We start from the raw sequence: 26,812 nt of genomic DNA, 5'->3' as shown, positions 1-26,812 counted from the left end.
GTGTCTATATATATGTAGTATGTGCAGCCTTTGCACTTGCGAAGTGGAAATCGCAATAACATAATGCTAATAGCACTTTTTATGATAGTTTTATTTAAATGTATGTGACTGTGATGTAGATGATTTAGAAGATGAAATATGGTGCTGTGTGGTATTCTGATTATGCTCCATCTAAAGCACTCACAAATGTCTCTAGAATACATTCAGATGCTTCTAAATAAGGTCTGATATTGCTAATGGTTACTTGCCGATGACTTCCCATAGTAGAATGTACTGTACCTGGTAGTGTTTGCAGGATCTTACTTGAGTATTTTTTTTCTCATCCAGGCTGAAGGTTTGTTTGATCATGAGACCTGGGTTTTACAACTGTGTTGCAATTCTGTTTATATGTGTAGAAGGTTATTTTGTGCAATATGTGCCGTAAATAGACATAGAAAATGATATAAATTTACCGGACAGAAATGTGATTTCCAAATCATGCAAATATTACTGACTCTAATATGCTAATGTGTCATAACGAACACTTGCAATTTATTTATGATCTGTTTTTATGTGCGCTCATAAATTTGACCAAGGGTACTGGTTTGTTTCCAAGTCATCATTCCCTAGAGTCGTGCCCTTTTGCCATACGCTCTTCAGTTATTACTCATATGAGTTTTTAATTTTTAACCCCTTTTCTTGGCTGATTGCACTTCACTTTGGTCTTTGGTGACCTCTGTTTTCTAGAACTTGGACGCCCAGGTGGTTGAACAGCAGCAAGGTTCTCACAATAAATGTAGGCATCTGTGGTAATGCCAGGTACCTCATTAGGCACATATGAAGGCCAAACCCCAAAGCAGGGTATCTCATGAGTATCTTTGTCTTTGGCAGTGCCTTTTCCCGATCTTGCAGGGGAAAGACAAAACCCTGTAATTAGGTTTGAAATGAGCGGCTTTTCACTTTTCATGATTTTTGATGATGATGATAATAAGAATACATTTTTGTCTAAGTATTTTCCCCTCAGTTTTTATAGACTTAAATTTTCACACTGGCAGAAAATTAAAACCAAACAATCCTCAAATGCCTTATACTTATTCAAAACTTATTCAAAACTCCCGCAATTTATATCCATAGATAAAAATGATCATAATTGGGCCTAATTGTTTGTACTGATCATTATTCAGTGTTCCATGTACACAAGTACTTTGTAAAAAAGGACTTTTTTAGAGCCACACTCACATTTTTTAGGCTCTTGGGTGATATTTATTGATTAAAATCTAATCTTTCCTAGACTACCTACAATGCACCTGGCCAGTTAGGCAATATGATAGAATGGGAATTTATCCATGATCCTGGTAGCGATCAGTTTTTTGCCGTGACACATGAAGATTAATAGTTCTTGTAATTATATCCTCATTTTTATAGTCGTAGTTGCTATTTTTATTCATGCCCCATCTTTTTTGTGCTCCTGGAGTGATAGTGAGTTGCAGAAGTTAGGTATTCTGACCTTAGTAATGGATCCTTTTTGCAAACTGCTTTGAAGATTCAAAGAGCTAAGTAATGGAAAGTGTTATGTTTTAAATGAGTTGTCTTTGAGTTTCATAGTATCTCCTTGTTCTTATTTCAATGGGTAGGGTAAGTAGAAGAATCCAGTGGCCTTCTTTACATATTCATTATTTCTGGTGGGGATCTGGAGGCCTGGATTCTATTTCTGATTCTGCCACTAGCTCACTCTGTGACATTGGGAAAGTCATTTAGATTTAGGCCAAACTTAGTTGTTACCTAAACCCATATTTAGTCACCTAAATAATTAGTCTAACTTTTCCCAGAGGGTACACAAACCCAGCTCCCATAGATTTCTATGGGAGCTGTGCATGCTTAGTACTCTGTGAATATCAGCACACTTAAGTATCTAATTTTAAGCACCCACATTTGCAAATGTTGTTCTAAATTCTTTGCTCCGCCATCTGGAGTTGACAAAGTCAAAGGATGTGGCTTGTTGTTGTTTTGCCTAGTGCCCAAATGCAGCAGCTCTGAAGTGTCTGAGCTCTGGGGGTCCTTGTGGCATTTAATTTAGTCAGGGTCAGGCACAGCTAGTGGGGAGTCAGTGCTAAATTCTGGAAGGTTAATGGGCAGAGGAACTGCCAGCAAAAAAGAACATGAGTAAAAAAGTGACCCTGCTTACTTATGCATACGATTGGAAGGACAGCACATAGATGAGAGGAAAGAGTGGCATGAGTTTCTGTCAGCTGCAAAAACATCTTCAGTTGATTAGCCTAGGTAACTTTTTAATTTTAGTCTGAAGATTTTTGCTTGCTGTGTGCAGTACTTTATCTAGCATATGATGTTACGTGACATTCCTCCTTTGTGCTCAATCAGTATCGCTAATGGCAAACTCTCACCAGTCAAGTAACAGGAAATGCATGATTACTCATGGCATCATGTGCTCTTTCCTTGTACTGAAGGAGGCGATCAGCACAATAACAATAGACAGAAGAGTGTCAAATGCAAATTATTATGCACAGGTGATTATGAGTCAATCCTTAACTTGTCAAGAAGCCATTGGTCTAGCCTGTCCAAAATCCATGATCTCCATAGAACGATCAACAGTAAACACATAGCTCTTCTCGCTCTGATGATCAAATAAAAGAAAAGTTTAGGCCCTAAGGCCCTCATTCAGGAAAGCACTGAAGCTCGTTCTTAACTTCAGGCATTTGTTTCAGCCCCGTTGACTTCTGTAGGGATGCTTTTTGGTTTGGGACCCATGACCTGATGTCTGTGTCTTTATACACATGATATTACACCCACAGAGATGGATTGTGGCCAGACTTCTGTTTGGATCAATGAATTAAAAATAATGTGTTTTGAAAACAACAATGAATTATTAATTGGACTTTTAAACACTCTTCTTTTTTTCGAAATATACAAATATATTTTAATTTATAGAAAAACCCTTTCAGTTCCCCTTTTAGAATTCCTACTTAATTTTAAAATCTTAATTCCTCGTTATGTGCCATAGTGGGGGCACCATATTTGTCCTCTGAACACCCCTCTGCTGGAACCTAGAAAAAAACCATTGCTCAAACTCCTAAACATTATATATACAGCAGAACCTCAGAGTTAACAAACACCTCGGCAAAAGGTTGTTCATAACTCTGAAATGTTTGTAACTCTGAATGTCCGGTTCCAAATGAGGTGTGTGGTTGACTGGTCAGTTCGTAACTCTGGTTTTCGTAACTCTGAGGTTCTTACTGTACATTGTGAGCCTGATCCAAAGACTCTTGAAGTCAATGGAAAGACCTCATATGAACTTCAATGAACCTTGGATCAGGCCCAAAGGAAGCAATCAAACAAACTTTGTGAGCCTTCACTTTTATACTTGGATTATTTGGGAAAGAAGAATTAGCATCCCTTGATTTCTCTAAAATGCAAAGATCAGTAAGCATCCCTACTCATACCACACTGCAACAACTTCTTTGTATATTCAGTCTTCATCTTCAGCTAAAAAAGATTTGCCAATAAGTACTTGTTTTTCAAAAAGTACTTGTATACTGTTTTGCTATTGCACGTTCTCCTTATGGTAGTCCATGGTTTCTTTATTATATTCTATAATTCAGTCTAAGTTTCCCCCCATGCATTGGCAGGCATTGTATCTGGTATTACTATGGTGTAGGCCTGTCTGATATTAGTGAAGTGTTGAGATTTGTATGTGATATGAAATTATATTTACTTAAAGTAATTTTGAGGAAATAATTTCTGTAAAAGACACACACACACACACACACACACACACACACAATCCCCTCCTCTCATCTTCCTTCCTGATGGGGCTGAACTTAACCCAGATAAACACTCTACTGGCTGAGAAATTAATGTTAGTGAATGCCATTGCCTGCTGCTTAATCATGAAAGTGTACATTATCCTTTATAGCGACACATTTAGCTGGTGCCAAGTGATTTAAATCTTTCTTAACCAGATGTTAAATACGTGTGAAATTCTGAACTCTGGTATTTTAATGCAGAAGTTGCCAAATAAAGATTTAAAAGGAGATGGAATGCAGCAAATCAGAGCTAGTCAAATTATTTGTTACTAATTTAGCCCTATTTTCTCTTTGAAAATCCTTCAGAAATATACAAATTTCTACAAGTATAATAATTATTCATAAGTGGTCTTACTGTTGTAAATAATAAAAATCATTTTATATTGCAGTAGAGTCAAATAGTCTCAATTAAGGCCTCATTGTGCTAAGGCACTGTACATGATTGTTATTATTTATTATTAGGGTATAAGCTCTTTGGGACAAGGAAGATAACGAAGGGAAGTCTAGTACTATGTGTTTGTACAGTGCACAAATAGGACTCCATTCTTGGTTGGCCCTTTGGTACAACATAATAAACAGAATTAATAATAATTAACTGAACAGTTTGTGTGGCAGTAAGGTTTTACCTGAGTGGGTTGCAAATCCAGCTGCGGAACCCTACTCTTTTATCCAAGCGTGGGACTGGCACCGTTGCTAAGAGTGGCAGAGTTAACCGTACTGCAACAGAAGCAGTTCCATTAAGCCATTACTTGTAGGTGCACACAGAGCACAAAACCCAAGTATGACAGATCTCAGTGAAGGCCAGAAGGAAGCTGGGAACTGGAGACACTGAATCCTGACAACCAAATCTGTAACAGGAGTAGGCACACTGAATGCATTTACTATGTGTAGGACGGAAAAGTTGGCACAAGTTATATGAGAAATGAAAAAGTACCATCTGAACATACTTGGTGTCAGTGAGCTGAGGTGGGCGCAGGGAGTGCCAAGATGATGCTACAATCTTGCGCTGAGGAGGAGGAACCCGTGAAAGAGGTGTAGGAATTATGACAGGTTTCAGAGTAGCAGCCGTGTTACTCTGTATCCGCAAAAAACCCAGGAGTACTTGTGGCACCTTAGAGACTAACCAATTGATTAGAGCATAAGTTTTCGTGGGCTACATGTCAGCTTCTCCCGCTGACATAGCTACTGCCGCTTGTTGGGGGTGGATTAATTAAGTCGACGGGAGAGCTCTCTCCCATCACCTTAGAGCATCTGTACTAGCAGTGTGACAGCTGTAAGCTCGGTAGTGTAAATGTAGCCCAAGTATATGACCAACAAATGCATTAGGCAAAAGTGAAAAGAATACATTCTACAAGCAGGTGCAGCAAGTATTGGATGACATGCCTAATCAAGACATCAGTTTGATGATAGGTGACTTCAATGCACAAATTGGCAACAACTCGATTGGCTGGGAAGGTGTCCTGGGCACAGCAGCAGAAGGCATCCAGACTTATAATGATGAATGGCTCCTTAATCTCTGTGGCTCAAACATCGTAAAGATAGGTCATGTGTGTATATTTGAGAGGTGAGCATCTTCTTTGAGGGATGTCAGAGTCAGCAGAGATCAGGGCGCAGATCATTATCTCTGAGAGGCCACATTACAACTTAAACTCAAAAAGTTCACAAAGATGGACAAAAAGAACGTTATAGCAATACAGAAGTTCCAGGACAGAGAGATGCAGATCAGATTCCAGATTGCATTTAGCAACCTTCCAGTATTTTACAGAACCAGACTGATGGAAGTCTGGAAGACAGATGGTCAGCCTGGAAGAAGATGGTAGTCGAGACAGCAGAGGAAGTAGTGGGCCTCCGAAGAGGGCAAAAGTAAGGTGCATAGATTGTTACATCTGGAAGATGGGCAGCGACTGACAAACAGAAAACTCTGAAGGTAAAAAAGGAATAGTGCAAGAAACAGGCAGAACTTTTAGAGCAGATGCAAGATGCAGAGAAAAAGACAAAGAAATAGAGAAGAAATTCAGGCAAGATAGAAATGTCTGGGTTCAGAAGAAGGCTGCAGAGGCAGAAGCAGCAGCACAAGAGAGGAGATTTCAAGCAGCTGTATAGAATAGTGAAAGACCTCTTTGAAAGACTAGATCATCACAGGTGATGATCAATGATTCTCATGGACAGATATTGAAAATGCATGAAGAACAAGCCTGGAAAGAACATTTCCATTTCAGATTACAAACTGTCCAGAGTCAACAATCATGCCCAGGTTTGAGAGAAATGTCAGTGCTAAGTTGGAAATAGAAGAGGTCCCAATAACACACAATGAAATTAAAGCAGCCATCAAAGGCCTCAAACAAGGGAAACGCCTGATGTTCACAGAATTCAAGCAGATGTACTGAAAGCAGGAGGCAAAATTCTGACTGAGCAGCTAATAAAACTCTGTAACAAAATATGGGTGAAAGAATAAGTGCTACAAGACTGGAAAGATGGTATTCTTGTGGCATTATGAAAAAGGGTGATCTTATTCAGTGCATGGTATCCCCTGGGAAAAAGTACCACAATTAATGAGTGACAGAAATCAGTGGAGGAACTGAGAGCTTACAACCTAAATATAAGACGAGAGGCAACAGGTGGACACAACAGATGTGGGAGGAACACAAGATAACAGTGACACAATTATTGTTAGTGTAATAAGCAGCAGACACAGCACCACTGTGTAGCCTTTGCCAAATGTCTGGTAAATGGCAGAGCGAGATTTAAGGAGAGCTTTGAAGGAGGACAATATAGTGTCTGTTTGGATTTTTACTGGGCACTCCTCCCAGTGCATAAAGGGTGGGCCTGGGCAAAAGCACTAAGGTGTTTGAGGGCCGATTGGACTGATGGGTGATAAAGGCTGGCATCATTGGCAAGGCAAGGGTGGCGGGTTAAAGGCTTGATTGTACATAAAAGATTATGGATAGGGTGGGGCTAATCCATGAATGGCCTTAAAAGTGAAGACCTAGTTTTTGTTTGCAGTGGAAAAAGGGAGAACCTGGGGAAGGAATAGTTTGTGACCACATGTCAGCTGACTGTGAACTGTTTTTGTTCAGCAATTTGCTATTCATTATTCAGTGGTCACTTTAAGTCACCTGATATTTTTTTTCTGTTTCTTGTCTGGATAGTTGAAACTTTTTAAAGAGCAGAATAATGAATGACAAATAACTTACTGCTGGTGAAAAGATTCAGAAGGAAAATGATTGATACTAAAATTTGTGAGACTTTTGGTATTTGTGAACTGTTTCACAAATACCAGAGTGACTTTCTGAATACTCATGAACAACAACTCATAGGATTGTACAAATAGCCGTGAATCAAATTCATCAATATTTTATTTCAGAGCATAATTACAAATCCCTTTTTGCATCGCTTGGTCACCTCTAGAAGTGCTTTCTGTACTGCTCTATGTAATACTATACAGAATACTTAAGTCTTCTCCTTTTCTTTATTATTTCTTTATAATTATCGATATTGCAAACAGGAGAAATCTTAATTGGGAAGACAGGTTGTATAGCAGTCTGTTAGAGTTGTATGTTTTGTGACAGGGTCAGGCCAGATGGCTACAGGAGAGTAACAGAAGGCAGATATATTAGCCCCAGGTTAAGTAGATCCCTTTTCCCTGGGTAAGGTAACAGGTAAGGTTCCAGAACAATCAGGAACCTTCTGGAGACAATTAAGACAGACAGGCTGATTGGCTGCAGGTGTTCTAATCAAGAAGCTGCTAGAATCAATTAAGGCAGGCTAATCAGGGTACCTGGGTTTAAAAAGGAGCTCACTTCAGTTTGTGGTGTGTGTGAGGAGCTGGGAGCAAGAGGCACTAGGAGCTGAAAGTGAGAACGCAGACTGTTGGAGGACTGAGGAGTACAAGCATCATCAGACACTAGGAGGAAGGTCCTGTGGTGAGGATAAAGAAGGTGTTGGGAGGAGGCCATGGGGAAGTAGCCCAGGGACTTGTAGCTGTCGCACAGCTGTTCCAGGAGGCACTGTAGACAGCTGCATTCCACAGGGCCCTGGGCTAGAACCCGGAGTAGAGGGCGGGCCCGGGTTCCCCCCAAATCCTCCCAACTCCTGGTCAGACACAGGAGGAGTCGACCTGGACTGTGGGTTCAGAAAAACGGCTAAGCTGAGGGCTGCTGTGAAGCTCCAAGGCGAGCAATAAGCACAAGACCCACTAAGGTAGAGCAGGAACTTTGTCACAGTTTTTATAAACAAGTTGCATTTCTACAGCCACAGGCAGGTTTGTATGAACTCTATGCCTTAATCTACGCCTTGAAACTGGGGACTGATCCCTTATCAGTTCCTAAGAATATATCCCACTCCTCTCCACCCTTTATGACTCCGCTGTGTGTTCAGTAACAACTGCCAGCAGCCAGTACTGAAATGCACTGCACCTCCCATAGAGATAGGTTTGTTCTGGTAATTGTACTGATTGGTTCAGTCCACAAACCAACCTTAAGATTGCTTCTTGGAGTAGAACTTATCTCAGCAAACTATACTGTGCTTTTAAGGGGCTTATAGCGTGTTGTGTTGCAAATGTACCTGATATTTGCATCCATCAGAGCAAAGCATTTTTAAATATTTTTCCTTGTTTCTGTGTGGCCTTAACTGAAAACGTGCTTTTGAAATGCTCAAGTGCATAACAAAATAATTAACTGATTTGTTCTGCAGGGTTCTCGATGCTCCTCTGATGCCAATATGCTCGGAGAGATGATGTTTGGCTCTGTGGCCATGAGCTACAAGGGTTCTACGTTGAAAATTCACCAAATCCGGTGAGACTCATTCTGTTTTTTGTTGCTTTTTTTTTTTTACTGATGTCCTTTTCACAAGATTCTATATTGGGGTAAAATTTTTATTCCAGTGAATGTTTCCAATTCAGAGCAGAGGCAGTTTCTAAGTTCAGGTACAAATAGTATTTATCCTGATAATGCTTTAGACCTATAATAATGCTAGGCTAATTGTCATGCTATATGTTTAAGCCATTAAAATCTGAAGGAATATGAATGGAGAAGAAAGGAAGTTTTGGGACAATAGTTCTGTACTGACCTCTTCCTTCTTTGTCTCATAGCTCCCCTCCTCAGCTCATGCTTAGCAAGGTTTTTACAGCTCGAACTGGAAGTAGCATCTATGGAAGTCTAAACACGTGAGTACATTAGAAATAATATCATTGAGTCTGAGTAGCTGAACCTAAGCACTACTTGGAAGAGAATTCTGATCATGTCAGGAGCCTCAAAATTCTTTTTTCTACATCACAAGGAACTTTGTATTGTTTCCTGTGGCTTGCCTCTCCACTGTTTGCTTGTGGTCATCTCCACCTCACCTTGCCTTAAGCAAAGGGATGGAGTGTTCCTTCAGAGCAGGTGCTGGCATTTTGGCAATTGGAGACTGATCCTGCAAGGGGCTGAGTGCTTTTGATTCCTACTGAAATCAATGAGAGTTGAAGGCACTCAATAATACCTTTGGGGAGTGAGGTGTTACAGAGTGGGTCTTTCTTTCAGCTACTTGCTGCTCAGTTTGCATGAGCTAACTGTATAGCTGGCCTGGCTTTGTGAACACTATTAGGTGGTAGGGGGGTTTCCACAACTTTAGTGAAACCCTGCACTAGTTGCTAGTCTGTTCCATTCAGGCTATCGATGAAATCAGACAGCACTGTACCAAAATGTGAATTACTGATTTTGTTGGGTTTTTGGTTGTGTTTTTTTTTTAGGTTGCAGGACAGTCTTGAGTTCATTAATCAAGACAGTAATACATTAAAGCCAGACCATAGTACAATTATGAATGGACTCCTTGGAAACATAGGTAATTTAAAAGCTTAATTTCTTTCTTGGTACCTTTGTTAATTGAATAAGCACTAGATTTTCAGTCTGTTGTGAAAAATTCCATATTATGCAGCTAATAAAACCCACTGAAACAGTAGCAAAGGATTTTATAGAAAGAAACCTTGCATGGATTTGGGGAGAGTAAGCCATACAGCTTAGGTCTTGGTAATTGGACACAGAGCTTTTTTTCCATCTTGGTTAGAGGTTTAAATACAGCCTATATCAGGAAACACAAATACAGCCCTGCTTAGTAAGCACCACTTTCCCTTAATTAGTTAGTTTAATTTTCAAGCCAGTTCTATTGTAGTTAGAATAAAATTGGCTGGAAAAAGTTAATTTTAAAACTTTAAGTGATCAGCTTCCGAGATTATCAGTGGACATACACACTCTTCTGCTCTAGCATCCAGACCTCTGAGGCTAATTGAATGTCTTGTTACCCCAAAATGGGGTTTTGGCTTCCAAATAACGGCATCAGTTCTTGGGAACAAGGGTCCATCCATGCCCTCATGCATCTCAATGGGACGACGTTTGTGCTTAACCTTAAACACATGTGAGTGCCTTGCTAGATCAGAAATTAAGTCATTCTTTTAAAATAGCTGAAACTGCAGAAATGAACCAGCTTTAAAAAGGTTCAGAAATATCAACAGATGTTTTTTCCTCCTTGTTGTGGCACACATTTCTTTAAAACTTGCATCATCGTTTGCAAGCTAATTGAGGTATAATAGTGATAATAGGCTTGTGCTACTTTTCTTGCCAGTAATTCGTTTACAAGGGAAGCCTTGTAAAGGGGTTTGAGACTGTTGTCCATTAAATGCATCCACATTTACAAAATGTGGAAAGTCAAAGTCGTACGTTCTCATTACTCAGTATTTCTTTTGGGCTTTGTGTGAGATTTTGAGAAGTGCCTAAGTGAGTTAAGAGCCAAAGTAAAGAAGTTCCTAACTCAGGCATGTTTGAAAATATCACCTTTCCTTTGCAATTTGTATGACAGTGGCTTTTGTCTGGCAGAATGGTTAGTATGCCAACCCCCTCCTTCCTGGCCCCCACAAAAAAATCCACAGGGGAAAATTAAAACGTGGGCATTGTCACGGTTCTGATTCAGTGACTTAGGTGTAGCAAAGCATCATAATGATGGCCTTCTACAGCAGCAAAAAGAAGGAAAATAGCTCTTCTAGCATGCTGCTGTAGGAGGTGTCTGTACATCAGTTGGGAGTCGCAGAGATACACAGCTAGCAAATGATAGAGCATTTCAGAAGAAGAAACAAAAATACTGAGACCGCCATGAAACTGCAGGAACTTTCAATCCTTTCATCAGTGTTTGTTTACAGTTCCCACTTCAAGGCAGAAGGAACAATGGGCAAGACAGGGCTAAGAAGTTAATCTGTAACTGGAGCATTTGTATAGCTAAATTAAAAAAAAAAAATGCTTCTAACCCACTGACTCTTGCCAGCTCATGATATAAAAAAAGTTTGTGTGTTTTGGTTGGGGACTGTTTACCCACTGCTCTTTTCATACATGCCTGCTTTTTTTTTTTTTTAAAGCTAGTCCCTATCATCTTTTTCCTTAATAAAGAACTAAGTCACTTAAAGAGAAGGGAAGGAAGCTTTAGTTAAAGTGCAACCTTCTGAATTTTTTTAATTAATTTACATAGAAAACCTTGGGTGCACAATAGCTTCCCAAATTCAGCTTTTTGGTGCAGCTGGCAATTAACTAATTAAAATGTCAGTGTTGTTTTTTATTTTGTTATGTATGCAGAACAAGCATAATGTATTTCCCTGATGTAACTTACCTTTCAATAATGAATTTTTCCATGGTTTTAAAACATGGTTCCATGTTTATTTTTTGTCCACCATTCTTATGACTAATGTCATGTATTGACTCTTAATTTTCATGAGCAGTGATTGTGACCTGTAATTTTTCTCGCCACTCTATTAAACTTAATTTATTCATGCTTTTTATTTTCATCATCTTCAAAGGTGGAATACCCTAGCCACTCACTCAATGGAGATAGTAAAACACATGTTTTACATCAGGCTAAATCTAATATCTGTGAATCGAGCTAGTAGGTGTTCTTAACTTCCTGCCTAAATTAATTATTTGCATTTTAAAAGTCCCTTTTATGGGAGGTAATGTAAAATTGGATCCTGTTTTTAAAAAAAGATAATATTGGAAAGACAATGTTTTAGTCATAGGTACTTCAGCTTGGATTGTAACTCTTGCTGAGCATAAGAGCTGTATTCTTCTGTATCTGTTGGTCTGCATTTATGTTGGCTTATAACTTTTTTTTTTTTTTTTTTTTCCTACAGACTCAGCTCTGCTTTACTAACCTCCTTCTTTCATATGTATTTTACGTTCTGCCATGTAGGTCTTTCACAGCTTTGCAGCCCTAGGCGAGCGTTCTCTGAACAAGGTCCGCTCCGCCTGATCCGGAGCGCCTCTTTCTTTGCAGGTTTGCAGTGTGCTGTGTGGATAGTCTAGTTGATGTAACAAAGATGTGTGGATTTGTAGTGTAGCCATGGAAATAAGAGATGTTTTAAAAATACAATTGTGAAATTGGAGGGCATGGGGAAAATGTAAAGTGAGCAGAGATGCCTGCTTTTCAGCTTTTTATCGTTTGTGGGAATTTTAAGCACATATCCTCAAGAGCAGTAGATGCTTTAAAAGTTCTGTTCTCTTAATGAGTTTTGTTTTATAGACACTTACCCATTTGCATGGTGCATATTTATTTTAGGAGGCAATATTTGACACTAGTTGCTTTCCAAGCTAATTTAGATCTGGACTTGTTTTAACCAAATTTATAAAAATATGTAGTCTCTTTTGGTTCATATAAAATAAACAATGCTTGTTTTCAGTGGCTGGGTCTTACTTCCATGGCTGAGTAGCTTTTGTTTCACAGATCTGTAAAATATATCACATTTAAGATTATGATTGAGACACTTTTTATCTTCTATACACATAAGGACTGGCTATGAATACAGATGCTGCTCAAGGCTTAGCTGAACAAGCAATTCACTGTATAAAGTTTTAATAGTAATCCTTTTCCTTCCTCACTGCTATTGTAAAATATTTTGGAAGAATTCTTTATTACATGGTCCAGACTTGTATATAAAGCATTTATTCAATGTTGCTGGTTTATACACGTCTAAAATCTAAGTTACTCTTTTTGTCTTGTACCAAAAGGGTATTAGCCAAGCAGCTAAAGCCCTTTGTAAATTAGAATTTTACTCCAAAATCTTTTTGTAGGAGAGAGAATGAATGTGGGTCTGGTTCTTTTTGTGCTTAAAATAAAGAGGCAGACTTCAGAAAAATATGTAAGAGCTTTTCAAATAAATGTTTTGGCTTGTTCAGCTTAGCAGCATCTCTTGGTGATGGGCTTGCACAGTGTGTTGAAAAATATCTAAATTAATGCAATGAGATGAGCATGATTTGGTTTTGTTAATTAACTGCAACACTACAAACAGGGACAGGAATTTATATTCTCTTGCTAATTGGTGTGCCTTATTTTACAGTTCACAGCAACCCTATGGACATGCCTGGGAGGGAGCAGAATGAGGATAGAGACAGCGGCATAGCGAGATCTGGTAAAACCCAGCACACTAGAGAGCACTAATGAATGATTGCTATTAGATATCCATCTATCCTGTTGCCTAAGCCACCTTCTCTGTTGCCTGGTGACCACCCTAAAACCAGAATCCAGAAATCTGACTTTCCCTCCTATAATGATCTGTTTTGAAATGTATGTATTCATTTATATATATTTATGCAAATGCTAGAGAAGGGCACCTATCCATATACTTTAAGCAACCTTGATATACTTAAAAATACCTCATAGAAATACTCTGAGCGCAGTAGTACAATTGAATACAATCCACTCCCAATGAGCCGGGAAATTTCAAGACTCAAATCAAACTCCTAACGTGTTCAAAAATATTGTGCCCCATTATTACTGAGGGCAATAATAATCTCCAGCTTTTAGAATGGGTAATTTCCCCCAATAAACTCAGGACGCTGGGCCTGTTACGACTGGGGACTTCCATCTCATAGGCCATCCTTCCTGTCTGTTTCCACCTCTGCTTTTGGAGAGTAGTTAAGGGGTTGAAACTACCAAGTTTCTTATCTTTTTGAAGAAGAATTTTCTCTCTCATCCTTGTGGGGTTGGAGACACAGTGCAAGGTATCTGCATATATACAGTGCCTATGCTGTTTATTACCTCTACAGTGGAGGGTTTAAAGTCTGTTCCAGCACATCAGTGCTGGTATACTTTGCTGGTTTTACTGTAAACTGGACATTTTTAAAATAAGATATGTGTATAGATAGGAAGGACAAGTCAGATGTTTGATGAGTTATATCAGATACATTTAGTGGGGTCCCTCTAACTGCTACCATAATTTCCCAAATATTCTTTTCTTTTGTGTGCCTTAGCTATGTAGGAAGTGTTTCACTTGGTTTTTCTAATTCTTACAGCATCTCTTAGCAGCCTGCTCATCACTCCGTTTCCTTCCCCGGGCTCTTCGCTTACCAGAAGCTGTGCCAGCAGTTACCAAAGACGCTGGCGTCGCAGTCAGACCACAAGCTTGGAGAATGGGGTCTTCCCTAGATGGTGAGCTGGAGATAACGCTGGTTTTACCTTAGGCTCTTGCAGATTCCTGTAGTCTGATTCTGCTCTGGCGTACCCCAGTGTAACACCATTACTTGCTGTGGTGTATTTATACAGGTGTAAGTGAAATTAGAATTCTATCTATGGTGCTTTTTGTGGTTTATTTATTCATAGTGTTTACTGCTTTTTCACGTAGTAGAAACGGACAACAAATTGCAGGTAAAAATATGGATTCAAGTTCTGAAGAGAAGAAGCCCTGAGATCCTAATAAAATAGCAAACTATTGGCAAAAATAGGTGTAAATTGAAATACCACCTCTGAACTCCACAAACATCAGATCTGGACTTTGAGATTTAAGGCCCATCTTTCAATAATGTGTTATGCTTTTATAGAGTGACAACACTGATGTTACCAAGGAAGATGATTTAACAAATGCACACAAAAGGAGTTAGTTTAAGTTAAATGATATTTATTCTGATATTTAATTACATAGAACTCAAACTGCCATTTAAAGCAATGAATTCCTCAAGCTTTTTCTTTTTCCCCTTCAAGGTCCGTAGAGGAAAGCTTTAATTTGTCAGATGACAGCTCTGGTCCCAGCCCGGGAATTGTTAGGAAAAAGAAGATAGCAATTGGTGTGATATTTTCACTCTCAAAGGATGAAGATGAAAATAATAAATTTCATGACTTCTTTTTTTCACATTTCCCTCTTTTTGAGAGTCACATGAACAAACTGAAGAGTGCAATAGAACAGGTAAACAGTCTCTTGGGTTTCGTTTACTTTCTGTATTCGATTTTTTTTTTCCTTGCATCTTACTAATGTATCTGTAGATGATTTATGCTCAGTGGGCCAGATCTTTGACCCTGCTTCCTACTAACAGCATAGGGACTCTGTTGGGGTGGGGACAAAGCATGCTGCATTATTCTGCAAGGATCACTGGAAGCTAGAACAGTCCTTAGGCTGCTCTAACTTGCACTGGAATTTCAGCTCCCAGCCAGCTCTAATATCAACCAAGGTTGAAAGGTGGCTTAGGACCTCCTTTGCCTCCTTTCCTTAGCTATACAAGAGTCTACTCTAGTGGATTGCATTGCAGGTTCAGGATCCTTCAGTGGGCTTGTATGGGCTCTAAATAACTCTAGTATTTTTGTTTTTTGCTGATTCCTAATCTTATCAGATTCTCTAAGAATGAACAGTTCTACATATAAATTCGTCTCAAATCCCTCTTCTAGGAAATGCTTTAGTAGTGACTATATGAAACCTTTGAACCCTTTTCTGGCTTTCATCACTGAAAGTGCGGAAGAGAAAGAGGCTGCAAACACATAAAACTCTCCCTGCGTATGAAAATTAGCAATGTACCATCATTTATCATGTTTAAAAAAATGTTATTTGCCTGACTGGTTGCATAAAAGATAAAGCCAAACACATGACTTTGTTTTCCATTTTCTTTACCTCTGTTGCCATGTCTGGCGTTCGTTTATCTGTTTAATGATTGTTTTCAAGGCTATGAAAATGAGCCGTAGATCAGCTGATGCCAGTCAACGGAGCTTGGCATATAACAGAATTGTAGACGCCCTAAATGAATTCAGGTGAGTATTTAGTCTTAAAACTTTTATTGCTGTATCTTTTAATGTGCTTGAGTTCTTCCAGATCCTTTGTAGTGCAGTGTTTCTCAATGCTTTCAGATTGGCAACCTCTTATTCAAAGTAAAAAATGAGTGCTGACCCACTTACCCTGACTGTAAAAGTCAGGGTGAAAACTGTATTAATGCTACCATTGCAAAGCCTGTATAGGTTTCAGAGTAACAGCCGTGTTAGTCTGTATTCGCAAAAAGAAAAGGAGTACTTGTGGCACCTTAGAGACTAACCAATTTATTTGAGCATAAGCTTTCATGAGCTACATCCGATGAAGTGAGCTGTAGCTCATGAAAGCTTATGCTCAGATAACTTGGTTAGTCTCTAAGGTGCCACAAGTCCTCCTTTTCTTTTTGCGAAAGCCTGTATAATTTACCTGGGTGTATGTTTTTGAGAGGATGTCAGAGAGTACTTGACCATGAAAGGGCAGGGCTGTGTGGGGAACAGGTGAGCGAGATTTTCTTTGCTTTACACTGTAATAGAGGGGATGTGAGACATTGAAAACTTTGATTGCCTTTCATGGTATACCCTGTAGGTCACGACCCACTGGTTGAGAAACACTGTTCTAGTTCATCTTTTTCCTAATCTGTGAATAGAACGTAACCTTTCCCCCTCTCAGATCTCTGAGGGGAACCATAGTTATTGCTCATAGGTAGTTTGTTGGAGGGGAGGAGCATCTTTCAAAAAACATCTAAGCTTTTCTTCTGACACCTGCACAAAGGAGAGGGGCAATATCAAAACCTAGCATCTATTCAGTTCTGTTGAGAAATAACACAGATGAGTACATCACTGGCATTTTCCTTCAGTAATTCAGGTAGCATGGGGGATGGAGGGGCAAAGAAAAAAGAGAGAGACTAGAACTACATTTAACAAGCCCTGTAGAAGGCAACATTATATTGTAAAAAAGTAGTTAACCTTTTGCTTTCCACTCACAGGGTGTTTTTCTTAGCAGTGAAAGATCCTGCGGGACCATTCATCTGAAAAAAATGACTTTTCAGTTTAGTTTCAGTCAGCAGAATTACAGTCGTGTTACTGAATAGCCATGGATTATGTGATATTTAAGGGCAAACGTAGCACAGTTCTATTTTCCAAACATCTCTCATCTCATAATGAGCCAAATCCTCAGTTCTTCATGCATTTGCTTTATTCTGTCGGCTGTCTGTCCAGGATGGAGGGACAGGCCTGTAATACACACCACTGTGAGTCTTTCCAGCACCACCTGGCCTGCATATGTTGTCCTGGGGGCTATTTCTAGGAGCAGCCTGGCATCGCATCGGGAGACTTGGCAGGTTCAAAGGTGGCTTGAAGCGCCCTTAGGCTCCCTCCCTTAGCATTCAAGTTCTGTGCTGTGCTTCTGCAAGGCACAGCACAGAAGAAATTCACCCATGTGTTCTTCCCCTCTAAATAAGTTCTGTTTGGTTGTGCTGTAGCTGAAGTGTAGACGACGTGCACAGTTTGAATAGAGAAGTTGAAGGTTCTCGTCTGCATACTTGTAGGGTGAAAATGCACGTGGAAAAGTAAAACAAAACACCCCACTTTATAGGGCAAGATTGACAGGCTTGTTTTCTGAGGCTTTAAAGTATTGTCAAATGTGATCATTCACATGACACATTGATTGTGTAACCCTCAATGGACACGTATGTGTACTACCCGTTGTATGCAGCGTTTCCATGATGCTGTAAATATTGTTCCATTGCAGCATAATTGGGTGAATTAAATCCAGTATGGATTTCCTGGGGCTGCAGCCTTCGTTTGGATGATTTTATATTTTAACTAAGTATGTGAATAGGAATGTACGCTACAAATGCCCCTTTGCGGCTTTTGGTTGCCTTCTAGAACCTTATTTCTCTGTGCTGTGTAGGATAGTGGTGCTATATTGTAACTTGTGTACTATAAAAATGTTGTTATGGAACAGAAAAACACTTGCTTTTGGTTTGTTTTTTTTCTAAGTAAAGTGTTTGTACCAAAAGAGGTGCATCTAAATATCAACATCTGGATTATTGAGTTCAGAAATCTATTTGGGGTTAAATGGAATATCTTCTGGATAGGCACTTTGATTTCTGCATTATTCAGCAAATTCGTGTGTGTGTGTGTAATGTTAACCCCACCATTAGCCCCATAGTGATGGCATTGTTAGTATATGTCCTTGCTAACAACGAGAATACGACATCCTTGACTCGATCTTCAGCTGGTATAAATCAGCATAGCTTCACTGAAGTCAATGGCACAACGTTAATTTATATCTGCTGAGAGTGGGGCTCCCTGCTTTACCACCAAGGAGTTGAAAGATTAATTGATGTACTTCTCTGAGGTGAAGTGAACATGAGGATGGTCCACCCGTGGCCCTCTCCTTGCCAACCACAAAAATCTGTTCTGGGCTGCAGGAAGGAAGCGGAATCCTGAGGGGATTATTCTTCTCACCATGTGCTCAGGCAGCGTCCATTGTTAGATTCTGGGACCTGCCTTGTTTTTCCTGAATTCCCCTTCCCCACATCCCTCCGCCCTTCAGCCTTTCTCTATGAGCTTAATTCTGCAGTAAGTAGCATAATGCTGCATCTCGCTGTCTTTCCTCCTTTCCCACGGGACATCTAGTCAATCCTTGATCATTCTTGGCCACGCAAATGGGGATTCCCGAGGGACACTTTGAACAGAGGCCCTGCCTTGTGACTTTCCAAGATACAGAGATTTACCATGAAGTTAGTTTGGTTCTGGGTTTCTTTTTTCTTTTTCTTTTTTTTTTTAAGTAATGGTCAGCTTTTTATATGCTGTATGTTAAAGATACAGACCAAGCTAGACTTTAAATCTGATGGGCACCAACTGCCTCTGGCCCTGTGTGGCTCTGACAGCAGCCCATGAATCACTAGGATGTATAACTTTCCCGGGCCACACACTTCTGCACTGGCTGCTGGGAATGGTAGGAATGCAAGACCTGCTACCGTCCAAAGACACCCCTATGCAGGGAAGATCCTCTTGTGGCTGGAACAGATGGCTTTAGGTCAGCTTTGTGCTGGTATGGCAGCGTCAAGCTGCTCTAATGCAGGAGAGGATCCGGCCCTCTAGATTTTCTACATTTACCTGCCTGCACATGTTCTTATTTATGATTTGTAGACAGGACCTCGGGTGCTATGATAGCACAACTAGGGCTCCCACCTGTTGTGCTTGGTGCTGTACAAATACAGAACAAATAGACAGTCCCTGCCCCAGAGACCTTACAATCTAAGTAAAGAAGAAATTGTGCCCTGGTTTGCTCCTCTTACCTCATACTCCGAGAGGGGAAGCTGTTACCATGAATGGCCCAGACTGAAATTTTTTTCCTGCTGCAAATTGTTGATATTAATAAATATTAGCATCAAACTCTAGAACTACCTTGAATTGTTATTCACTTTAAAACATTTTTAAAATTTTTTAAACTACTAATGGATTTAGCTGTTAACACTGGACTCGCAGGCTGAAGGCTGTCTTCAGATCTCAGATACACAGACACGTGCTTTGTAAAGTAAGCTACTGTGCTTGCATACACGTTCAGATGCTCTCAAAACCCTAAGGGCCAAGCCAACAGAGTGCATTAATAGTGCTGATTATGCATTTGAATAATATCCATGTGGCATCTCCGGGTGTGGTAAATATGCAGATAGCTGAGGAAACATTAAAAACATAACAAGGGAAACACCTCTTGTAACATGGTTGCACCAGACTTAGGCCTATTTCATACCAGTGATATTTAAGCAGATTACATTACTGACGTCCGTGGAGAGTTCTGCTTAAAAATTGATGGTGCAGTATGGCCCCTTGCATTATGCATAACTCAGCAAGGTGCATGAGTCTTGCATATTGCATGGGCTGTCCCAGAGCAGCAGAAGGTATGGTGACAAAAAAGAACAGACATGCTCCTAATCCAAAATCCTGCATTCTGAATGTAATATTTTTCATGTCTAAAGAAAATGCCCATTTTATAGAGGAAAATAAAATGGAGTGGGAGAGGGAAAGTGTAAGTGTTAATGAATTTTGCAAGCCAGCAAAATTATTTTAACATAAAAGAAAAATACTCTGAGCATTTTTAAGATTTTCTCATCATAAAATAGTATTTTAATAACACTTTTCCTTCAAGAACCTCAAAATGCTTTACATACAGCAATGAAGTAAACCTTGCAACACTTCTCTGAGGTATTATTACCCCCATTGAGAATCTGAGGCACGGGGAGAAGTCCTTTGGGGCATGGACCATCTTTTTGATCTGACTTTGTGCAGTGCCTCTCCCAGTGGGGTTCCTATATCGCTACAAGAGTGAAAGAATTTTCCAAAGGTGTCACAGTGAGTGTAGAGCAGGGAAAAGAGTCCTATAGTCTTGTGCTCTAACCAGTAGGCAGAGCTACCTCCAAAGGAGTACAGTTGCATTCTTAATAAGCATAATGGTTATTTGTATTCTGGTAGTAGCCTGGGCGTGCTAGGTGCTCTCTGCACCCACAGCAACACACAGCACAGCTCTCCGACGGCTTTGTGTGTGCGTTTGTGTATGTTTTCAAAGCTGAGAAATCTATTATGAGAGATGACATTTTCTTTAGGGTTCCCTGCACTGCCAGGGACGTGTCTGCTCGCCCACCACACCATGAGTGTCTGCGAGTTCTAGGCTAAAGTTCAGACTCCCCTACGCATTTCTAAATGTAACCCATTTTTAAGGTTCACAGGAAGAGAGTCTCTTACGAAGTGAACTTTCCCTGACTTGTCACTTTAAGGTGCTGATGTGCATACAGAATTGGGGAAGTTTGGGTCTGAACAGCGAAGGGGAGGGGACTGGTGGTTTTAAATGTGGTGTTTGTTGCAGATCACGGCTGGTGATCGATGAAAGTAGGAATATTTGTTCGTTTGTTTGGGAAAATATTTCTGAGTTTAAAGGAGGGATTTCCACCCCCATCTGCAGAGCTGCAAAGCAGTTAATCCTTGTCCTTGGTTTCTGTGCCATTACTTACATGTCTGGTATTGAAGGTTCCCTTTACTGCAGTCACATGCCTGCTGGCAGGTGGCCAGTGGAATCTGATCTGTCTCTGAGGAAACACTATCAGTTGCAGATGCAGCCTTGGTTACCAGAATAGTAAATAACAAGTCACAAGACTCAAGCTCTCCTTTCAACAAAAACAAATATTTTAATATCTTGGTTTTAGTGTAGAAATAGTTTCTTTTTCCTTTGAAACCAGCTGAACAGCTGCAGGGAGCTTGATTTGGTGTTAGTCTGCACTCACGGAAGCACAGAGGGGTTATTACCTACGAGCTCTTAGATTTACCTCTGGCTTTTTAAGGTCTGCTCTCTCTCACGATGTAGAGTCTGACACCAGTTTTTTAGCTCTGTCATATGCAGTCTGATACTCAGGATTTCTCCCACTCGACTAACGGGATGTAAAGGCCACTGAAGAGAAGGGGCTGTGAATCAGGGCTGGTGGGAGGCTCTCTTTTCATAATCCTGTTTCTAGCCGTAACTCATAAGTGTGACGATTTACCCTGGAGGCATCAACTCCCCAATGAACTGAAGCAGCTGCACTTTGTCTGAGACCTTCAAGCTCTAATGCCTCAGCACAAACACACTCCCCTCCTTACCACCCCAGGCCATGCACGCAGCCATGGCCACAGCATACTGTCCTACCACTGTTCTCTGCTTCCCAGAGCCCACACGGAGCCATGAGAAGCAGAGTGTAAGTTACAGCAGCCTAGGGCCACGTAGACTGCCTGAGAATATGGTGAGCACAAAGGTGGCTTTAAAGCCACATTTGTTCCTCCCCTCTAACTCCCATCCCGCTTCTCTCCTGCCACAAGTGCAGGAACGGAGTAACTGAGACTCAAGCGCTTACTGTAAGATTTTTGCCAAGGAAGAGAGGGACAGTTTTGAATGTTACTAACACCGGGTAGAATTTGTTTTTAAAAATGAAAATCAATAGAGCGAATCATTTTTAAAAAGAGAAAGCCGCCCTCCTCCCCTTTTCTCTGACTGCTTTGCTGAACACTGTACAATATGTTGGAAGTTTTGACAGGCCCGTTGAGTTCAGTCTGGGCAGAGATTTTCCATTTGCTCTGAGGTTCCTGGCATTGTGTGTTTTTGTTTGTTTTGGGGGGGTTCTTTTTGTTTGGTTGGTTTTTTCTTTCTTTTCGCTGAGCCCAATTGCCTGAGGGCAATTTCTGCCTTTGAATTCTGCTGTCATATTAGAATATTTCTGTGGGCTTGCATCACAGACGCTCTCATCCAGAGCTTCTTCACTTCCAAGAGATCTTCAACTAAATCTTCATTGGTTCAGCTTTTTTGGCAGCTGCTTCTTGAGTGCGTTCATCTTCCTGGCATGCATAACCGTCAGTTTTCTGGTCTAGAAGTGTCCGTTCTGAGCAGAGGATAAGTTTGGGGCCAATACACTGATCTTTTGGAAAACACCATTATAAGCAAGAGATTTGAGCAGGCATGATTTACCAGAAACTGAGACGTGCATGTCTTGTTAGATGAAAGAGACTTGTTAATCTTTTTTTTTTTTTTTGGGGGGGGGGGGGGAGGGAGGAGATAAAGTAGTTGTTTAGTTGGGGAAAACCCAATTGAAGTGGTTAGGCATTTCCTTTGACTTCTTCAAAGTTGCTGACAGCATTGGAATGTTGCTGGTTTAATATTTTGTTTAATGGTGCTGTACTTAAAACAAAACCCATTAGGATGGGGGAGGAAAACTTGGCAATAATCTGAGATTTTAATCTGGTGCTTTAGCAAACAGTCAAAATTCTAATCATATATTTACTGTCCTCTGTAAGACTAAAAAGGTATGGACAGATGCAGTAACCCTTCAGTCCAGTAATTACCTGCAGTAAATTTACATGTAAAGAATTAACTGGTCTGTCTCTCTGCAAATCCATACACTTATGGATTTGGTGGAGATATTTGTTGATTCTAAACTAAGCAGCAAATGAAAATACTTCATAAATTATGCGCACACAAAATTTCCATATTCACCAAATAAGTCAGACTTGGGAAGGATTTATGTGGCTTGAATGTCATATATAAAAAGCAGGAAATTTATTAAAACAAACAAAAAAAGGAATGCTAAACCAATTATTTGTCTGGAATCCTTCATTTCCTTTGCATTCTAAATAGGGAACCTGTTGAACCTCGACAATGTGCATTATTGTGTTTGAGATCAGTTTGAGAAGGATTTTCTAGTGTTTTAATTTGCAACAGTGGAAAGGTGAATTTGGTGTATTTGGTGAAAGGTTCTTTGTTTCTGTTGAGTTTGGCTAATAGTTGATAACAAAAATTTTACGTTTGACATAAATAACCACTGGAACTAAATATTATAATAAATTCTTTACCCATATGTCTTTTCCTTCTTAAATTTATTTTAGAACAACTATTTGCAATCTCTATACCATGCCACGTATTGGCGAACCTGTCTGGCTTACCATGATGTCAGGGATCCCAGAAAAGAACCAGCTGTGCCATCGCTTCATGAAGGAGTTCACTTTCTTAATGGAAAATGCCTCAAAAAATCAGTAAGTTGTTTAGTTTAGGGTTTGTTTGTTTTTTTTCGTGCTGTCAGTGTTTAACATAGACAAAGGCTGATGAAATAGCTAGCGGCAGCTAAGGGTATTTCTACGCTGCAAAGAAAGACTCGCAGGGCTTGTGCTGTGGGGCTAAAAATAGCAGTGTAGACGCTTAGGGATCCAACCCGAGCCTGAATGTCTACACTGCTATTTTTAGCCCAGTATCAGGAGTCCCTTGAGCCCGAGTCAGTTGACCTGGGCTCTGAGACGCACAGTTGCGGGGTTTTGTTTTTACATTGTTGATGTACCCTGAAAGTCACACACATTCTAGTCTGCAAGACAAGAGGAAGACACAAAAAGTCTCTTATATGACTCCTTCCCCTCAATCTCATCAAATCCCAACTCAAGAATAAGCCTTCAAAAGATGGCTAAAGAAAACCAGAGATGGTATGAGGGGAGGAGGGAAAACATCCCCTATGAAATGCATTAATCTACCTTTCAAAACCATTGAATAGGAGAGCTGTAATGAACAAGGTCAGAAATTCATGAAGAGCCACTCAGGTGGCAGAGTCTGATCACAAATTGTTAGTAGCCTGGCTTCCACAAAAAGCCAGGGCCTCATGAAGCATTAATGAGGACTTGTGCTACATTAGAACCCACCACGGGGCCCGAAAGGGTAAAGCGTTAAGCGGGTGCTAAGAATTCAGAATAAAAAAGTTCTTGGTTAACTCAACTGTGGAATCTTACAGAGTCACTCTTTCGTCTTCTCTTCTCTTCATCCTCTTCCTCCAAGGCTTAAATATGGGAGATTAAAAAGTGTGGCTTCACTGAAATCCTATACCAAGCACAAATATGTGAAGTCTGAGAGAGAATAGAACTGCAAAGCAGCTCTTAACTCAAAGAAATGGACAGGAGAAGATCCAGCAGCTGGTCAGTGTAGCTCAGGCATCTGCAAAGGAAAATGTGACTCTGCTGTTCCTCAGAGCCTTTTACTTTTGCCTCTGAGTGGTAATTTCACAATCCTTATCCCCCTGACAGGAAGGTCACAATTACCGTGCAGCATCGTCAACCTCCTGTAAGTAAGGGATCTCTTGCAGCAGTATGAGTGCCAGCAGACGTCAGTGGAATGTGAAAAGCCCTGATGATTTGTAGAGGGAGTTTAAAATGTTTTTCCCAAAATAAGTTCCAACCGGGATGGAAGCATTTGGCCAAGATTAAACTCCTCAGCCCACAGTCATTCTGAACTGTACAGTCTAAGAGATATTTTCTAGTGTGGTTTGGTTTGGTTTGGTTTTTGTTTTAAATGGGGCAGGATGGTGTTGTCCTTTAAATGCTTCAGTGAGGGTATTAGCAGCAATGAAGTCTGTGAGCCTGATTCTCCACTATGTCACACCAGTTTTACATTGATGTAACTCCATTATTTTCAATAGAAATGCTCTTAATACACATTGGTGTGGAAGGAGAATCAAACCCAACACCTGTAGGTTTCTAGTTTATTTCCAAAGCTCCATTCATTTATTCCACCTTACTCTCTCCAGCCAGCAATCAAGAGCAAGAGGACTAAAGCCTTTGGGTTTTTAAGATCTACAAAACTGTATTTAAATAGACTCTGTTCTGCTCAGGCCCAGAGGGATCTGGAGGTGGGGGGTATTTTTGGCAGGGGCACCTGAAATTGTAGTCAGGCCAACCATCACCACCTGTTGGTCTGAAGAGGAATCTTGGAATGCCAGGTCCTTGGTCACCTCTCTGCAAATATCTGTAGGAGAAGTGGAGTTAATAACCCTTTCTCCAGCTCACTGGCCTCCTGCAGCTCCTTTGGTTAGCATTGCTGTGGGGAAGAATGTGTGGAAAAACAATATCCAAACAAAAATGCCACTGAAACTCAGAAGCCCTATGAGGTGCTGCTTCTCCTTTAAGATTTGCCAACAGTTGACTGCCTAACAGCTGACTGCAGGAAAATGATTACACTTTGTAGGTCAGAACCTCCCCAGATCCATCATATTTGTGTCTTCCATGTACGCTTTCTCTCTCCCCCAACAAGTGGGACTTTTTAAATGTAAAATGTCCACTCAGTGTACAGTTCTCAACTTACAGTTCTCAAATTACTGTCAGTGCAGTTCAGCAGCAGGAATCTGTGCAGAATACTGCCTACAGAAAATAATTCAAACAATAGTAATTTACCTTTTCATAATGCTTTAATAGAACAAAGGGTTCTGCTCTGTTGAACTCAGTTTAACATTACTGAGCCACCGGGAATAGGGATAGAATCTGTAACCCACTAACACTTTAAATTTCCCATCTGATTGGATTAGCTATAGATGCATGATTGTTGTTTGTTTGGAGTGCCATAAGCATACAAAGCACTTCCAACACTTGCAAGATACAAGGTCTCTCTCTGTCCTGAATGACTCAGTTTACCTTTAATATCTTTGCAAAACAAAGGCCTATAAAAACACAATTTGGTTGAAATACAAATGGACAAAAACAAAGAAAATGCTTGGAAGAAGGGAAGCATGTAATTTTGTCTTCCCATATTTAGACACAACAAGGTGTCACCTTGATGACTTTTAAAATCCTTTAATGTAGTGTTTCTGTATAAATGCAAATTTAAAATTTGGTTATTGTATGAAGTATGTTGCTTTGTAGGTTTTTCTGTCATGCCTTGATGGAGTGAAAGTAGCATATGACTGATGTTAAATTCAAATCTGCTGTAGTAAAAGTCCTATTTCAGATGAAGAATGGTTTGATCTCATCTTTCAAAGGGATTATTTAAAGTCTTCCCAGTGATTGTTACCCAATTTATATTTGAATGTGAAGCTGGTATCTGTGCAGTGTCAATAACCATGTTATATCATTACATTAAATCTACTAGTTCTGTTTTTCAAAAAGCTTTTTCACCCAACTTTTTAACTTGGCAAATGAAAACTGTTTTTGCCTGTTAGAGATGCACCTTTCCAGGCTGATAGTTACAGAGCTATGTGTTGATGCCACAGAACTTGGAGCATTTTTTGAAAGCAAGTGACTGTCTCATTTTTAAATTGCATAACTGTTATGCACAATGTCTATCTGTTTTCAGGGTTTGATAGTAACTATAAAGGATCCTTCTTCCTGAGATGTTCTTTTTCATAGATTCACAGATTTTAAGACCAAAATGGATAATTCCTTTAGATCATATTCTCATCTGACTTCCTGTATAACACAAATCACAGAATTTCATCCCATTTACTCCTGTAATAAAGCCCAATAACTTCTGTTTTGAGAATATATCATACTTAAGAACTATTGGACAGTGAAAGAGTTGCTAAAGTGGAATGTCAACTTAATTAAAACCCACCCTTTACCTTTAGATGCAAATTCTATAATATGTTTAGTGTTTTCTAATAATAAACTGTACTTACAATTAGTTCTGTTAGCAGTATGGTACTCTGTGTACTATTAGTAAA

At 40.0% G+C, this 26,812-nt stretch overlaps 1 protein-coding gene across 4 annotated transcripts in view; it reads left to right on the top strand.

Moving 5' to 3' along the window:
- The window catches only part of FNIP1 (folliculin interacting protein 1), a 94,185-nt gene that overhangs the window by 52,755 nt on the left and 14,618 nt on the right, over window positions 1-26,812 (top strand). For 3 of the 4 annotated variants that reach the window (XR_007358197.2, XM_048862600.2, XM_048862601.2), the window contains exons 4-12: window positions 8,493-8,593; window positions 8,890-8,964; window positions 9,529-9,620; window positions 12,006-12,089; window positions 13,150-13,221; window positions 14,105-14,240; window positions 14,790-14,991; window positions 15,739-15,824; window positions 23,232-23,378. Coding sequence is in view for 3 of the 4 variants with exons in the window: in XM_048862600.2 (XP_048718557.1) it covers window positions 8,493-8,593; window positions 8,890-8,964; window positions 9,529-9,620; window positions 12,006-12,089; window positions 13,150-13,221; window positions 14,105-14,240; window positions 14,790-14,991; window positions 15,739-15,824; window positions 23,232-23,378 (995 nt within the window). In the remaining variant the exon portion in view is untranslated. The remainder of the gene's footprint in view (window positions 1-8,492; window positions 8,594-8,889; window positions 8,965-9,528; window positions 9,621-12,005; window positions 12,090-13,149; window positions 13,222-14,104; window positions 14,241-14,789; window positions 14,992-15,738; window positions 15,825-23,231; window positions 23,379-26,812) is intronic. The other variant, XM_048862602.2, reaches the window with a different exon arrangement.

The sequence above is a fragment of the Caretta caretta genome, chromosome 8 (genome assembly GCF_965140235.1).
Source record: "Caretta caretta isolate rCarCar2 chromosome 8, rCarCar1.hap1, whole genome shotgun sequence".
In the NCBI taxonomy this organism is placed as follows: domain Eukaryota; kingdom Metazoa; phylum Chordata; order Testudines; family Cheloniidae; genus Caretta; species Caretta caretta.
Note: the sequence above shows the minus strand (reverse complement) of the source record. Positions and strands in the feature narration are given on the sequence as shown.